The sequence below is a fragment of the Panulirus ornatus genome, chromosome 71, assembly GCF_036320965.1.
Source record: "Panulirus ornatus isolate Po-2019 chromosome 71, ASM3632096v1, whole genome shotgun sequence".
Taxonomy (NCBI): Eukaryota; Metazoa; Arthropoda; class Malacostraca; order Decapoda; family Palinuridae; genus Panulirus; species Panulirus ornatus.
The window spans coordinates 2,083,837-2,100,795 of record NC_092294.1 but is presented as its reverse complement, the minus strand read 5'-3'; the positions used below and the strand labels follow the sequence as shown (position 1 = coordinate 2,100,795).

Here is a 16,959-nt window from a genome sequence, read left to right as displayed (position 1 = left end):
ATTCAACTGACGAATTTATCGTCCAGTTATTATTTCTATCGTGTACAAACAAGGCACTGGGAGCCAGCCCTGTCATCAAACAACAGTTATGTTGTTCAGTTCTGCTAGAAGGATTCCTCTCAATCTCTCCTGTATAAGAGATATTCAAATGTTTGCCATGGATTCAGAACACACAGCCATCTGTATTTTTCTAGCGAGTTTTTGACGAGAATATTCATAACAGTATTGCTATTGCTGAAGGCTTCATCTACATTTTAGGATCTGAACAAAGAAGAGAGTTCACTAAAGCAAGAAACTCCTTGTGAAGGTTGCAATAGGGATTAAGTGGAATACGTATGGTCGACTATGGATATATAGAGGTTTTCAAGCCCAAACCAGTGCATCCTCCTCATGCAAAGACAAAACTATTAAATTAGTTGAATATAATCTTTTTCGGAGTCGAGCCATCCATAGTTAATCGAAGAACTCTATACATTTCAATTAGTCAACACAGATGGATTGAATGAACCTTCATAAATGCCCTATAGACTATTTTCTGCTGTTTTAATTTCTTACAAGTGCTGTGAGGACATTGTTGCATGTTCTTAACATCACAGTGAAGAAAATGTTTTTAACAATTTTGGTACACACGTGAATGTTGTAAATTTATTTTATTTGATCTAAACTGGAGAAAACTGGGCACCAGGTTTTGTGCATAGTATGAATTAAAAAACGTCATGTATTTCGTTGTTTGGGGTTCAAAACGTTCATCGGTGCTGTACAGTGCCAACACTGGTCATCCCCTATCGCTGGGTAATGATATACGACTTAGGCTTGTTGTGTGGATGGAACAGGCTTGTTGTGTGGATGGAACAGGCTTGTTGTGTGGATGGAACAGGCTTGTTGTGTGGATGGAACAGGCTTGTTGCGTGAAGGGAGCAGCCGTATATAATGAAAAGGAAAAGTTGGATGTATATACACAATATCTTGCAAAAAATCTTAATACTTGATATGTAGGACACACTAATAAGGATCTGTCTGCCAGACTTTAACAACATAAATATAGTGTAAGGACAGTAAAAGGGTCCAGAGCATTGTTTATATATGTTAGACATGATAACAAAAAAGGCTGTAAGGACAAATTTGTAATTACTTTTTTTTTTTTTTTTTTTTGCTTTGTCGCTGTCTCCCGCGTTTGCGAGGTAGCGCAAGGAAACAGACGAAAGAAATGGCCCAACCCACCCCCTTACACATGTATATACATACGTCCACGCACGCAAATATACATACCTACACAGCTTTCCATGGTTTACCCAAGACGCTTCACATGCCTTGATTCAATCCACTGACAGCACGTCAACCCCGGTATACCACATCGCTCCAATTCACTCTATTCCTTGCCCTCCTTTCACCCTCCTGCATGTTCAGGCCCCGATCACACAAAATCTTTTTCACTCCATCTTTCCACCTCCAATTTGGTCTCCCTCTTCTCCTCGTTCCCTCCACCTCCGACACATATATCCTCTTGGTCAATCTTTCCTCACTCATTCTCTCCATGTGCCCAAACCATTTCAAAACACCCTCTTCTGCTCTCTCAACCACGCTCTTTTTATTTCCACACATCTCTCTTACCCTTACGTTACTTACTCGATCAAACCACCTCACACCACACATTGTCCTCAAACATCTCATTTCCAGCACATCCATCCTCCTGCGCACAACTCTATCCATAGCCCACGCCTCGCAACCATACAACATTGTTGGAACCACTATTCCTTCAAACATACCCATTTTTGCTTTCCGAGATAATGTTCTCGACTTCCGCACATTCTTCAAGGCTCCCAGAATTTTCGCCCCCTCCCCCACCCTATGATCCACTTCCGCTTCCATGGTTCCATCCGCTGCCAGATCCACTCCCAGATATCTAAAACACTTCACTTCCTCCAGTTTTTCTCCATTCAAACTCACCTCCCAATTGACTTGACCCTCAACCCTACTGTACCTAATAACCTTGCTCTTATTCACATTTACTCTTAACTTTATGATGAGAAATATTATTGAATCTTCTCTTCCTAAACATACAGACACACACGCACAACATGAATGTTAGCGATGTACTGTATAAACTGGCTGGGTTTATCGTGGACAGGATGTGTGTATACCTTCACATGTTCTGACCGACGAACAAGTCTATGACAAGGCTGTTCGTCTGACTCCAGTTGTCAAACAACACACAACGCCGGGAGCCATACCTCATCCTCCATATATACTGCCTTCGCTGTTTCCTGACACATTAATACTTTCCCCTGAAGATGTGTATTCAACAGAATCGCTCAGGATATTTCATGTTCAATATTTCCTCATGGTTATCATACATGCATATATATATATATATTTTTTTTTTTTTTTTTCATACTTTGTCGCTGTCTCCCGCGTTTGCGAGGTAGCGCAAGGAAACAGACGAAAGAAATGCACCCCCCCCCCATACACATGTACATACGTCCACACACGCAAATATACATACCTACACAGCCTTCCATGGTTTACCCCAGACGCTTCACATGCCTTGATTCAATCCACTGACAGCACGTCAACCCCTGTATACCACATCGCTCCAATTCACTCTATTCCTTGCCCTCCTTTCACCCTCCTGCATGTTCAGGCCCCGATCACACAAAATCTTTTTCACTCCATCTTTCCACCTCCAATTTGGTCTCCCTCTTCTCCTCGTTCCCTCCACCTCCGACACATATATCCTCTTGGTCAATCTTTCCTCACTCATTCTCTCCATGTGCCCAAACCATTTCAAAACACCCTCTTCTGCTCTCTCAACCACGCTCTTTTTATTTCCACACATCTCTCTTACCCTTACGTTACTTACTCGATCAAACCACCTCACACCACACATTGTCCTCAAACATCTCATTTCCAGCACATCCATCCTCCTGCGCACAACTCTATCCATAGCCCACGCCTCGCAACCATACAACATTGTTGGAACCACTATTCCTTCAAACATACCCATTTTTGCTTTCCGAGATAATGTTCTCGACTTCCACACATTTTTCAAGGCTCCCAAAATTTTCGCCCCCTCCCCCACCCTATGATCCACTTCCGCTTCCATGGTTCCATCCGCTGACAGATCCACTCCCAGATATCTAAAACACTTCACTTCCTCCAGTTTTTCTCCATTCAAACTCACCTCCCAATTGACTTGACCCTCACCCCTACTGTACCTAATAACCTTGCTCTTATTCACATTTACTCTTAACTTTCTTCTTCCACACACTTTACCAAACTCAGTCACCAGCTTCTGCAGTTTCTCACATGAATCAGCCACCAGTGCTGTATCATCAGCGAACAACAACTGACTCACTTCCCAAGCTCTCTCATCCCCAACAGACTTCATACTTGCCCCTCTTTCCAGGACTCTTGCATTTACCTCCCTAACAACCCCATCCATAAACAAATTAAACAACCATATATATATATATATATATATATATATATATATATATATATTCCTATGGGTCCACGGGGAAAGATGAAACACGATAAGTTCCCAAGTGCACTTTTGTATACTAATCACATCATCAGGGGAGACAAAAGAGAGAAATAAATGTCAGTTGATATACATTCGTTTACCAAATTGCGTCCTAGCTTCGTCTCTTTGATGTATATCAACTAACTTATATTTCTCTCTCCTGTCTCCCCTGATGACGTGATTATTACACGAAAGTGCACTTGGGAACTTATCATGTTTCATTTTTCCCCGTGGACTCATAGGAATATCTTGATCACGCGCAAAATTGTGATCCTTTCCAATATATATATATGGAGTGAAAAAGATTTTGAGTGATCGGGGCCTGAACATGCAGGAGGGTAAAAGGCGTGCAAGGAATAGAGTGAATGGGAACGATGTGGTATACCGGGGTCGACGTACTGTCAATGGATTGAACCAGGGCATGTGAAGCGTCTGGGGTAAACCATGGAAAGTTCTGTGGGGCCTGGATATGGAAAGGGAGCTGTGGTTTCGGTGCATTGTTACATGACAGCTAGAGTCTGAGTGTGAACGAATGTGGCCTTTGTTGTCGTTTCCTAGCGCTACCTCGCACACATGAGGGGGGAGGGGGTTGTTATTCCATGTGTGGCGGGGTGGCGATGGGAATGAATAAAGGCAGACAGTATGAATTATGTACATGTGTATATATGTATATGTCTGTGTGTGTATATATATGTATACATTGAGATGTATAGGTATGTATATTTGCGTGTGTGGACTTGTATGTATATACATGTGCATGTGGGTGGGTTAGGCCATTCTTTCGTCTGTTTCCTTGCGCTACCTCGCTAACGCGGGAGACAGCGACAAAGCAAAATAAATAAAAATAAATAATATTTTCATACTATTCGCCATTTCTCGCGTTAGCGAAGTAGCGTTAAGAACAAAGGACTGAGCCTTTAAGTGAATATCCTCACTTGGCCCCCTTCTCTGTTCTTTCTTTAGGAAAACGCAGGGAATACGTGGGAAGTATTCTTTCTTCCCTATCCCCGGGGATAAGTGTATATATATATATATATATATATATATATATATATATATATATATATATATACAACGTATATATATATATATATATATATATATATATATATATATATATATATATATATATATATATATAGATATATGTATACATATATACACATGTACATAATTCATACTTGTTGCCTTTATTCATTCCCGTCGCCACCCCGCCACACATAAAATGACAACCCCCTCCCCCCTCATGCGCGCGAGGTAGCGATAGGAAAACACAACAAAGGCCACATTCGTTCACACTCAGTCTCTAGCTGTCTTGTATAATGCACCGAAACCACAGCTCCCTTTCCACATCCAGGTCCCACAAAACTTTCCATAGTTTACCCCAGACGCTTCACATGCCGTGGTTCAATCCATTGAAAACAAGTCGACCCCGGTATACCATATCGTTCCAGTTCACTCTATTCCTTGCACGCCTTTCACCCTCCTGCATGTTCAGGCCCCGATCGCTCAAGATCTTTTTCACTTCATCTTTCCACCTCCAATTTGGTCTCCCACTTCTCGTTCCCTCCACCTCTGACACATATATCCTCTTTGTCAGTCTTTCCTTACTCTTTCTCTCCATGTGACCAAACCATTTCAAAACACCCTCTTCTGCTCTCTCAACCAGACTCTTTTTATTACCACACATCTTTCTTACCCTTTCATTACTTACTCGATCAAACCACCTCACAACACATATTGTCCTCAAACATCTCATTTCCAACACATCCACCCTCCTCCGCACAACTCCATAGCCCACGCCTCTCAACTATATATCATTGTTGTAACCACTATTCCTTCAAGCATACCCATTTTTGCTTCCCGAGATAATGTTCTCGCCTTCCACACATTTTCCAATGCTGCCAGAAACCTCGCAACCTACCCCATCCTGTGACTCACTTCCGCTTCCAAATCCACTCCCAGATATCTAAAACACTTCACCTTCTCCAGTTTTTCTCCATTCAAACTTACCTCCCAATTGACTTATCCCTCAAAGTAAATCCTTTCCCCCTTCCTCATCACCTACTGTACCTAATAACCTTGCTCTTATTCACATTTACTCTCAGCTTTCTTCTTTCACACTCTTTACCAAACCCAGTCACCAACATCAGCAGTTTCTCACCCTAATTAGGCACCAGCGCTGTATCATCAGCGAACAACAAGTGACTCACTTCCGAAGCTCTCTCATCCACAACAGACTGCATGCTTGCCCCTCTCTCCAAAACTCTTGCATTCACCTCCCTAACAACCCCATCCATAAACAAATTAAACAACCATGGAGACATCCCACACCCCTGCCGCAAACCTACATTCACTGAGAACCAATCACTTTCCTCTCTTCCTACTCATACACATATCTTACATCCTCGATAAAAACTTCACTGCTTCTAACAACTTGCCTCCTACACCGTATATTCTTAATACCTTCCACAGAGCATCTCTATCGACTATATCATATAACTTCTCAAGATCCATAAATGCTACATACAAATCCATTTGCTTTTCTGAGTATTTCTCACATGCAGTCTTCAAAGCAAAAACCTGATCCACACATTCTCTATCACTTCTGAAACCACACTGCTCTTCCCCAGTCTGATGCTCTGTACATGCCTTCACCCTCTCAATCAATACCCTACCTTATAATTTCCCAGGAATACTCAACAAACTTATACCTCTGTAATTTGAGCACTCACCTTTATCCCCTTTGCCTTTGTACAAGGGCACTATGCATGCATTCCGCCAATCCTCAGGCACCTCACCATAAGTCATGCATACATTAAATCTCCTTACCAACCAGTCAACAACACAGTCACCTTTTTTGATAAATTCAACTGCAATACCACCCAAATCCGCTGCCTTGCCGGCTTTCATCTTCCTCAAAGCTATTACTACCTCTCCTCTGTTTACCAAATCATTCTCCCTAACCCTCTCACTTCGCACACCACCCAGACCAAAACACCCTATATCTGCCACTCTGTCATCGAACACATTCAACATACCTTCAAAATACTCACTCCATCTCCTTCTCACATCACCACTACTTGTTATCATCCTATTAGCCCCCTTCACCGATGTTCTCATTTGTTCTCCTGTCTTACGCACTTTATTTAACTCCTTCCAAAACATATTTTTACTCCCCCTAAAATTAAATCAGGAGAAGTGGGAGACCAAATTGCAGTGGAAAGATGGAGTGAAAAAGATTTTGATCGATCGGGGCTTTAACATGCAGGAGGGTGAAAGGCGTGCAAGGAATAAAGTGAATTGGAACGATGTGGTATACCAGGGTCGACGTGCTGTCAATTGATTGAACCAGGGCATGTGAAGCGTCTGGGCTAAACCATGGAAAGTTCTGTGGGGTCTGGATGTGGAAAGGGAGTTGTGGTTTCGGTGCATTATACATAACAGCTCGAGACTGAGTGTGAACGAATCTGGCCTTTGTTGTCTTTTCCTAGCGCTACCTTCCGCGCATGCGGGGGGGAGGGGTTGTCATTTCATGTGTGGCGGGGTGGCGACGGGAATGAATAAAGGCAGCAAGTATGAATTATGTGCATGTGTATATATGTATATGTCTGTGTATATATATATATATATATATATAAATTATATGGTAAATTATATGGGAGGGTATTGATTGAGAGGGTGAAGGCATGTACAGAGCATCAGATTGGGGAAGAGCAGTGCGGTTTCAGAAGTGGTAGAGGATGTGTGGATCAGGTGTTTGCTTTGAAGAATGTATGTGAGAAATACTTAGAAAAGCAAATGGATTTGTATGTAGCATTTATGGATCTGGAGAAGGCATATGATAGAGTTGATAGAGATGCTCTGTGGAAGGTATTAAGAATATATGGTGTGGGAGGCAAGTTGTTAGAAGCAGTGAAAAGTTTTTATCGAGGATGTAAGGCATGTGTACGTGTAGGAAGAGAGGAAAGTGATTGGTTCTCAGTGAATGTAGGTTTGCGGCAGGGGTGTGTGATGTCTCCATGGTTGTTTAATTTGTTTATGGATGGGGTTGTTAGGGAGGTAAATGCAAGAGTCTTGGAAAGAGGGGCAAGTATGAAGTCTGTTGGGGATGAGAGAGCTTGGGAAGTGAGTCAGTTGTTGTTCGCTGATGATACAGCGCTGGTGGCTGATTCATGTGAGAAACTGCAGAAGCTGGTGACTGAGTTTGGTAAAGTGTGTGGAAGAAGAAAGTTAAGAGTAAATGTGAATAAGAGCAAGGTTATTAGGTACAGTAGGGTTGAGGGTCAAGTCAATTGGGAGGTGAGTTTGAATGGAGAAAAACTGGAGGAAGTGAAGTGTTTTAGATATCTGGGAGTGGATCTGTCAGCGGATGGAACCATGGAAGCGGAAGTGGATCATAGGGTGGGGGAGGGGGCGAAAATTTTGGGAGCCTTGAAAAATGTGTGGAAGTCGAGAACATTATCTCGGAAAGCAAAAATGGGTATGTTTGAGGGAATGGTGGTTCCAACAATGTTGTATGGTTGCGAGGCGTGGGCTATGGATAGAGTTGTGCGCAGGAGGATGGATGTGCTGGAAATGAGATGTTTGAGGACAATGTGTGGTGTGAGGTGGTTTGATCGAGTAAGTAACGTAAGGGTAAGAGAGATGTGTGGAAATAAAAAGAGCGTGGTTGAGAGAGCAGAAGAGGGTGTTTTGAAATGGTTTGGGCACATGGAGAGAATGAGTGAGGAAAGATTGACCAAGAGGATATATGTGTCGGAGGTGGAGGGAACGAGGAGAAGAGGGAGACCAAATTGGAGGTGGAAAGATGGAGTGAAAAAGATTTTGTGTGATCGGGGCCTGAACATGCAGGAGGGTGAAAGGAGGGCAAGGAATAGAGTGAATTGGAGCGATGTGGTATACAGGGGTTGACGTGCTGTCAGTGGATTGAATCAAGGCATGTGAAGCGTCTGGGGTAAACCATGGAAAGCTGTGTAGGTATGTATATTTGCGTGTGTGGACGTGTGTATGTACATGTGTATGGGGGGGGGGGGGGGCCATTTCTTTCGTCTGTTTCCTTGCGCTACCTCGCAAACGCGGGAGACAGCGACAAAGTATAAAAAAAAAAAAAAAAAAAAAAAAAAAAAAATATATATATATATATATATATATATATATATATATATATATATATATATATATATATATATATATATATATATATATATATATATATGTCATCAAACACATTCAACAAACCTTCAAAATACTCACTCCATCTCCTTCTCACATCACCACTACTTGTTATCACCTCCCCATTAGCGCCCTTCCCTGAAGTTCCCATTTACTCCCTTGTCTTACGCACTTTATTTACCTCCTTCCAGAACATCTTTTTATTCTCCCTAAAATTTAATGATACTCTCTCACCCCAACTCTCATTTGCCCTCTTTTTCACCTCTTGCACCTTTCTCTTGACCTCCTGTCTCTTTCTTTTATACATCTCCCACTCAATTTCATTTTTTCCCTGCAAAAATCGTCCAAATGCCTCTCTCTTCTCTTTCACTAATAATCTTACTTCTTCATCCCACCACTCACTACCCATTCTAATCAACCCACCTCCCACGCTTCTCATGCCACAAGCATCTTTTGCGCAATCCATCACTGATTCCCTAAATACATCCCATCCCTCCCCCACTCCCATTACTTCCATTGTTCTCACTTTTTTCCATTCTGTACTCAGTCTCTCCTGGTACCTCTTCACACAAGTCTCCTTCCCAAGCTCACTTACTTTCACCACCCTCTTCACCCCAACATTCACTCTTCTTTTCTGAAAACCCCTACAAATCTTCACCTTAGCCTCCACAAGATAATGATCAGACATCCCTCCAGTTGCACCTCTCAGCACATTAACATCCAAAAGTCTCTCTTTCGCGCGCTTGTCAATTAACACGTAATCCAATAATGCTCTCTGGCCATCTCTCCTACTTACATACGTATACTTATGTATATCTCGCTTTTTAAACCAGGTATTCCCAATAACCAGTCCTTTTTCAGCACTTAAATCTACAAGCTTTTCACCATTTCCATTTATAACACTGAACACCCCATGTATACCAATTATTCCCTCAACTGTTTTGGTCGAGGTGGTGTGCAAAGTGAGAGTGTTAGGGAAAATGATTTGGTAAACAGAGAAGAGGTAGTAAAAGCTTTGCGGAAGATGAAAGCCGGCAAGGCAGCAGGTTTGGATGGTATTGCAGTGGAATTTATTAAAAAAGGGGGTGACTGTATTGTTGACTGGTTGATAAGGTTATTTAATGTATGTATGACTCATTGTGAGGTGCCTGAGGATTGGCGGAATGCGTGCATAGTGCCATTGTACAAAGGCAAAGGGGATAAGAGTGAGTGCTCAAATTACAGAGGTATAAGTTTGTTGAGTATTCCTGGTAAATTATATGGGAGGGTATTGATTGAGAGGGTGAAGGCATGTACAGAGCATCAGATTGGGGAAGAGAAGTGTGGTTTCAGAAGTGGTGGAGGATGTGTGGATCAGGTGTTTGCTTTGAAGAATGTATGTGAGAAATACTTAGAAAAGCAAATGGATTTGTATGTAGCATTTATGGATCTGGAGAAGGAATATGATAGAGTTGATAGAGATGCTCTGTGGAAGGTATTAAGAATATATGGTGTGGGAGGCAAGTTGTTATAAGCAGTGAAAAGTTTTTATCGAGGATGTAAGGCATGTGTACGTGTAGGAAGAGAGGAAAGTGATTGGTTCTCAGTGAATGTAGGTTTGCGGCAGGGGTGTGTGATGTCTCCATGGTTGTTTGATTTGTTTATGGATGGGGTTGTTAGGGAGGTGAATGCAAGAGTTTTGGAAAGAGGGGCAAGTTTGAAGTCTGTTGTGAATGAGAGAGCTTGGGAAGTGAGTCAGTTGTTGTTCGCTGATGATACAGCGCTGGTGGCTGATTCATGTGAGAAACTGCAGAAGCTGGTGACTGAGTTTGGTAAAGTGTGTGAAGAAGAAAGTTAAGGTGTAAATGTGAATAAGAGCAAGGTTATTAGGTACAGTAGGGTTGAGGGTCAAGTCAATTGGGAGGTAGTTTGAATGGAGAAAAACTGGAGGAATTAAAGTGTTTTAGATATCTGGGAGTGGATCTGGCAGCGGATGGAACCATGGAAGCGGAAGTGAATCATAGGGTGGGGAAGGGGGCGAAAATCCTGGGAGCCTTGAAGAATGTGTGGAAATGAGATGTTTGAGGACAATGTGTGGTGTGAGGTGGTTTGATCGAGTAAGTAACGTAAGGGTAAGAGAGATGTGTGGAAATAAAAAGAGCGTGGTTGAGAGAGCAGAAGAGGGTGTTTTGAAATGGTTTGGGCACATGGAGAGAATGAGTGAGGAAAGATTGACTAAGAGGATATATGTGTCGGAGGTGGATGGAACGAGGGGAAGTGGGAGACCAAATTGGAAGTGGAAAGATGGAGTGAAAAAGATTTTGAGTGATAGGGGCCTGAACATGCAGGAGGGTAAAAGGCGGGCAAGGAATAGAGTGAATTGGATCGATGTGGTATACCGGGGTTGACGTGCTGTCAGTGGTTTGAATCAGGGCATGTGAAGCGTCTGGGGTAAACCATGGAAAGTAGTGTGGGGACTGTATGTGAAAAGGTGTGGTTTCGGGCATTATTGCATGACAGCTAGAGACTGAGTGTGAACGAATGCGTCCTTTGTTGTCTTTTCCTAGCGCTACCTCGCACACATGACGGGGGAGGGGGGTGGTATTCCATGTGTGGAGAGGTGGCGATGGGAATGAATGAAGGCAGACAGTGTGAATTGTGTGCATGGGTATATATGTATGTGTCTGTGTGTGTATATATATGTGTACATTGAGATGTATAGGTATGTATTTTTGCGTGTGTGGACGTGTATGTATATACATGTGTATGAGGGTGGGTTGGGACATTTCTTTCGTCTGTTTCCTTGCGCTACCTCGCAAACGCGGGAGACAGCGACAAAGCAAAATAAAAAAAAAGATTATATATATATATATATATATATATATATATATATATATATATATATATATATATATATATATATATTTATTATACTTTGTCGCTGTCTCCCGCGTTTGCGAGGTAGCGCAAGGAAACAGACGAAAGAAATGGCCCAACCCCCCCCCATACACATGTATATACATACGTCCACACACGCAAATATACATACCTACACATACCTATAAGAGCAAGGTAATTAGGTACAGTAGGGTTGAGGGTCAAGTCAATTGGGAGGTAAGTTTGAATGTAGAAAAACTGGAGGAAGTAAAGTGTTTTAGATATCTGGGAGTGGATCTGGCAGCGGATGGAACCATGGAAGCGGAAGTGGATCATAGGGTGGGGGAAGGGGCGAAAATCCTGGGAGCCTTGAAGAATGTGTGGAAGTCGAGAACATTATCTCGGAAAGCAAAAATGGGTATGTTTGAAGGAATAGTGGTTCCAACAATGTTGTATGGTTGTGAGGCTTGGGCTATGGATAGAGTTGTGCGCAGGAGGATGGATGTGCTGGAAATGAGATGTTTGAGGACATTGTGTGGTGTGAGGTGGTTTGATCGAGTAAGTAGCGTAAGGGTAAGAGAGATGTGTGGAAATAAAAAGAGCGTGGTTGAGAGAGCAGAAGAGGGTGTTTTGAAATGGTTTGGGCACATGGAGAGAATGAGTGAGGAAAGATTGATCAAGAGGATATATGTGTCGGAGGTGGAGGGAACGAGGAGAAGTGGGAGACCAAATTGGAGGTGGAAAGATGGAGTGAAAAAGATTTTGTGTGATCGGGGCCTGAACATGCAGGAGGGTGAAAGGCGGGCAAGGAATAGAGTGAATTGGATCGATGTGGTATACCGGGGTTGACGGGCTGTCAGTGGATTGAATCAGGGCATGTGAAGCGTCTGGGGTAAACCATGGAAAGCTGTGTAGGTATGTATATTTGCGTGTGTGGACGTATGTATATACATGTGTATGGGGGTGGGTTGGGCCATTTCTTTCGTCTGTTTCCCTGCGCTACCTAGCAAACGCGGGAGACAGCGACAAAGCAAAGAAAAAGAAAAAAGAAATATATATATATATATATATATATATATATATATATATATATATATATATATATATATATATATATATATATATACGTTGAAATGTATAGGTATGTATATGTGCGTGTGTGGACGTGTTTGGCCAATCTTTCGTCTGTTTCCTTGCGCTACCTTGCTAACGCGAGAGACAGCGACAAAGTGCAATAAGAGAATTAAAAAAAACGTATATACTTATTGGGTTACTTCCTGCCACAGGAGTCTCTCTATGGGTCTCCTGCAGTCACGTCCCCTCGTTAGGACCACAGGTCATGTCGGTAAAGTGTGGTAATGTTATGTGTTGTGGTACTTGTATAGTGGGCGTGAAAGGTCTTAAGGATATGTTGAAGCGATGTTTATGGTGTTGTAATGATAGGTGATGTCAGGAGCATTTGGCGTAGAAGTAGCGTTTCTGTTGTAGACAAATGTTTTCTTTACATTTACAACAATTTCATGATATAATTAGACTTCCTGTAGAAAACGGGAACATAGAAATGAAGATGAAGTGGGGTTGGTTGAGGAAACCATCCAGGTTTTTGGTCAACATCTGGTCGGTCATTACGGCACACTGGAGCTATATCGATTGTTTCCTGCACAGTGCCTTCCCAGTGGGGCTGGTGATGGTGATGGTGGTGGTGGGGATTTTATACGACCTCACTTGCTCGTGTTGGTGGTGGTGGAGAACACAGTGTTGGTAGGGCTAGTGTTGGTGATGACGTATTTGTGTTGCTGGTGATGGCGGCCGCTGTTACAATGGTTACGGTTATGATAGTTGTGATAACGATGGTGATGATGATAGTGCTGGTTATGGATATAGTGGTTGTGATAGTGAGGTGTGTAATAATAGTGTTGATTCTTGCCATAAAAGTGGTGGAAGTGAGGCTATATATATTTTTATGTTAGCTGAGACGGTGCCAGTAGTTGAATGACCTACTCGAAGCCACCTCATTAATGCTCTCTCTCTCTCGACCAATCTCTAAGAGAGGATGAACAGCTAGGTTGACTGTGGACCGACTGCCGCAACTAGGATGCGAACCTATGCGTTCGACCCTGGGCAGCCTGTGAGTGCGTCACGGTCAAGAACGCTTACCGCTATACCTAAAAGGAAGGTCATGGTGATGATAATGATGATGATGATGGTGATAGAGATGGTGTTAGAAAATGTGATAGTGAAGTCAGTGTTGGCTATAGTGATGATATTGTTTCATATTGAAGATTGTGTTGACAGTGAGAGGAAGTTGTGTAGCTGTGATGGTGTTTCTGCTAATGGTGATAATGGTGATAGGTGATTTGATAATGCTGTTACCAGTGGTCGTAATGATGGTGGTAATAGTCGTACTCAAGTATTGATAGTGGTAGTGTGATGGTGAAAATAGTGATGCTTGAGCAGTGGTTGTGATGATGACTGTGGTGATAATGGTGATAGAAAGGAGTGTGTTAAGTAACCAAGAGAACCATGTTCTAACCAGTGGTGTGCAGATGGTACACTAACCATCTAACCAGTGGTGTTCAGGTGGTACGCTAGCCATCTAACCAGTGGTGTGCAGGTGGTACGCTAACCATCTAACCAGTGGTGTGCAGGTAGTACGCTAACCGTTTAACCAGTGGTGTGCAGGTGGTACGCTAACCATCTAACCAGTGGTGTGCAGGTGGCTCGCTAACCATCTAACCAGTGGTAAGCAGATGGTACGCTGACCAATTAACCAGTGGTGTGCAGGTGTTACGCTAGCCATCTAACCAGTGGTGTGCAGGTGGTACACTAACCAACTCACCAGTGGTGTGTAGGTGGTAGCTGACCAATTAACCAGTGGTGTGCAGGTGTTACGCTAACCATCTAACTAGTGGTGTGCAGGTGGTACGCTAACCATGTAACCAGTGGTGTGCAGGTGGTTCACTAACCATGTAACCAGTGGTGTGCAGGTGTTACGCTAGCCATCTAACCAGTGGTGTGCAGGTGGTACACTAACCATCTAACCAGTGGTGTGTAGGTGGTAGCTGACCAATTAACCAGTGGTGTGCAGGTGGTACACTAACCATCTCACCAGTGGTGTGCAGGTGGTACGCTATCCATTAAATTAAATAGTGGTGTGCAGGTGGTACAATAACCATCTACCCAGTGGTGCGCAGGTGGTACACTAACCATCTAACCAGTGGTGCGCAGGTGGTACGCTAACCATCTAACCAGTGGTTTGCAGGTGGTACACTAACCATCGAACCAGTGGTGTGCAGGTGGTACACTAACCATCTAACCAGTGGTGTACAGGTGGTTCACTAACCATCTAACCAGTGGTGTGCAGGTGGTACACTAACCATCTACCCAGTGGTGTGCAGGTGGTACACTAACCATCTCACCACTGGTGTGCAGGTGGTACGCTATCCATTAAATAGTGGTGTGCAGGTGGTACAATAACCATCTACCCAGTGGTGTGCAGGTGGTACACTAGCCATCTCACCAGTGATGTGCAGGTGGTACAATAACCATCTCACCAGTGTTGTGCAGGTGGTACACTAACCATCTCACCAGTGGTGTGCAGGTGGTACGCTAACCATCTAACCAGTGATGTGCAGGTGGTACACTAGCCATCTAACCAGTGGTGTGCAGGTGGTACAATAACCATCTACCCAGTGGTGTGCAGGTGGTACACTACCCACCTGACCCTGTTAACACTTGACCTATGTTTGTCTCCCTCAGCGTCGGTGGTCTGCAGGCGGGTCAGGAGTTCGCCTTGGTGGTTCGCGTATCTAACGAGGAAGGGGTCAGCCCGCCCGTCGTGCTCAGTGCCTTCACGCTCAAAGATAACGCCCAGACTGTCATTGGTGAGTACTGCTCCACCGGGGGGGTAGGAGGTCTTCCAGCAGAGACGGTGATGTCCTGGGAGAGGACGTGTTCTACTAGCTAGGCATATCTCAACCAGGGAGACAATATGGTGCCTTTAGGGAGTTCACATTCATCTCAGAAAGTGGAGTTTGGGGGCGAGAACTTCTATCCTCCTACAGTTGCCTGTAGTCAGCCCAACCTTCAAACTTCATCTGTTACAATGTCTGATGTCTTACTTAATACACTCAAGACAACATACATATTTAACTCTTGATGATTGGTATGCCTTCTTGTGTATATTCTGTTACTGCATCTGTGATCCGTTTTCTTTTCAGTTTATTTCAGCATTTATAAAAGGGGAATGATATTTCCCCAGGCAAATATAAGAAATATTATGACATATAAATGATAGCGAAGAAACTCACAAATGGATAACATTATTGGAAGGCTCCAGGTGTTTCCCAAGACCTCTTCCCAAGAGCTCCTGCAGCACTAAAGCTGCGCTACCTCCACCAGGGTTCAGGAACTGATCTCGAATTTCAATCCACTACACGAGGACGACGAAGGCGAGGTGACGGATGGGGAGCCAACTATGAGGCGTGTCTCAGCCGCAAGGGTAGGCACACCGCGGGGCAACGCATCGGAAGATGCCCCGCGGACAGGGATGTCCGTGGGAGCGGATTCCAGTGGTGAGACGTACCTCCCTCCCACGGTTTTAACCGTCCCCGTTGTCCCGCGGGTACCCCAACAACCCCAGACAATTGCTTCCTTTGTGGCGGAGACTGTCACATATCTTGACTCTTTAGGCCCTGGCCCCACAACTACATCGTGGGGTGAGGACATCCTAAATGAAGCCATTGACCATTTGCGTCGTGGTGACAGCCTTGCCGCTATCAGGGGAGCCGCAGAGCATGCCACTCATGTGGTAAACTCCTGCCGCTCACCCGATGACCGTCCAAATCGTGGAGAAGGGAATTCAAGACAGCGAGCGAACTCTGGCCGTGCACGCCAAGCGGAGGAGGTTCCTTTGCGAGGAAATAAGCTTAGACGTGAACAATACCGGAGAGTACAGAGGCTCTATCATGACAATAGGTCTCTGGCCGCTGGACAGGTCTTGAAAGGTGACTGGGAGGTACCGCCAACTTCGGTTGGGCCGGATCGCCTTATTCCCTTTTGGGGGCCCTCTTCTCCCGGGCGTCTGAGCCCGATACGCGTGCCATAACCGATTATGACCCGGAGTGTGGACAACTAGCAGAGGTTGTCACCGTAGGCGAGGTAGCACACCACCTCAAAGCCACCCGAACATCTGCCCCTGGACCTGACGGGATGTCGACCAGGTTACTGAAGTCCATCCCCCCAAGGATTCTCGCTAAGACATTCAACCTGTGGATGGCTACGTCCACCCTACCAGAGCCACTGAAAGCAAACCGCACAGTGCTAATACCTAAAGTCCCCAATCCCACTGAACCAAAGGACTCTAGACCAATCACCATCTCATGTGTCATAGTCCGACTGCTACA

At 44.0% G+C, this 16,959-nt stretch overlaps 1 protein-coding gene across 5 annotated transcripts in view; it reads left to right on the top strand.

Annotated features, from left to right (window-relative positions):
* The window catches only part of LOC139747993 (uncharacterized), a 585,795-nt gene that overhangs the window by 530,478 nt on the left and 38,358 nt on the right, over positions 1 to 16,959 (top strand). For all 5 annotated transcript variants that reach the window (XM_071660527.1, XM_071660528.1, XM_071660529.1 and 2 more), the window contains one exon: positions 15,314 to 15,438. In XM_071660527.1, the coding sequence (XP_071516628.1) occupies positions 15,314 to 15,438 (125 nt within the window). The remainder of the gene's footprint in view (positions 1 to 15,313; positions 15,439 to 16,959) is intronic.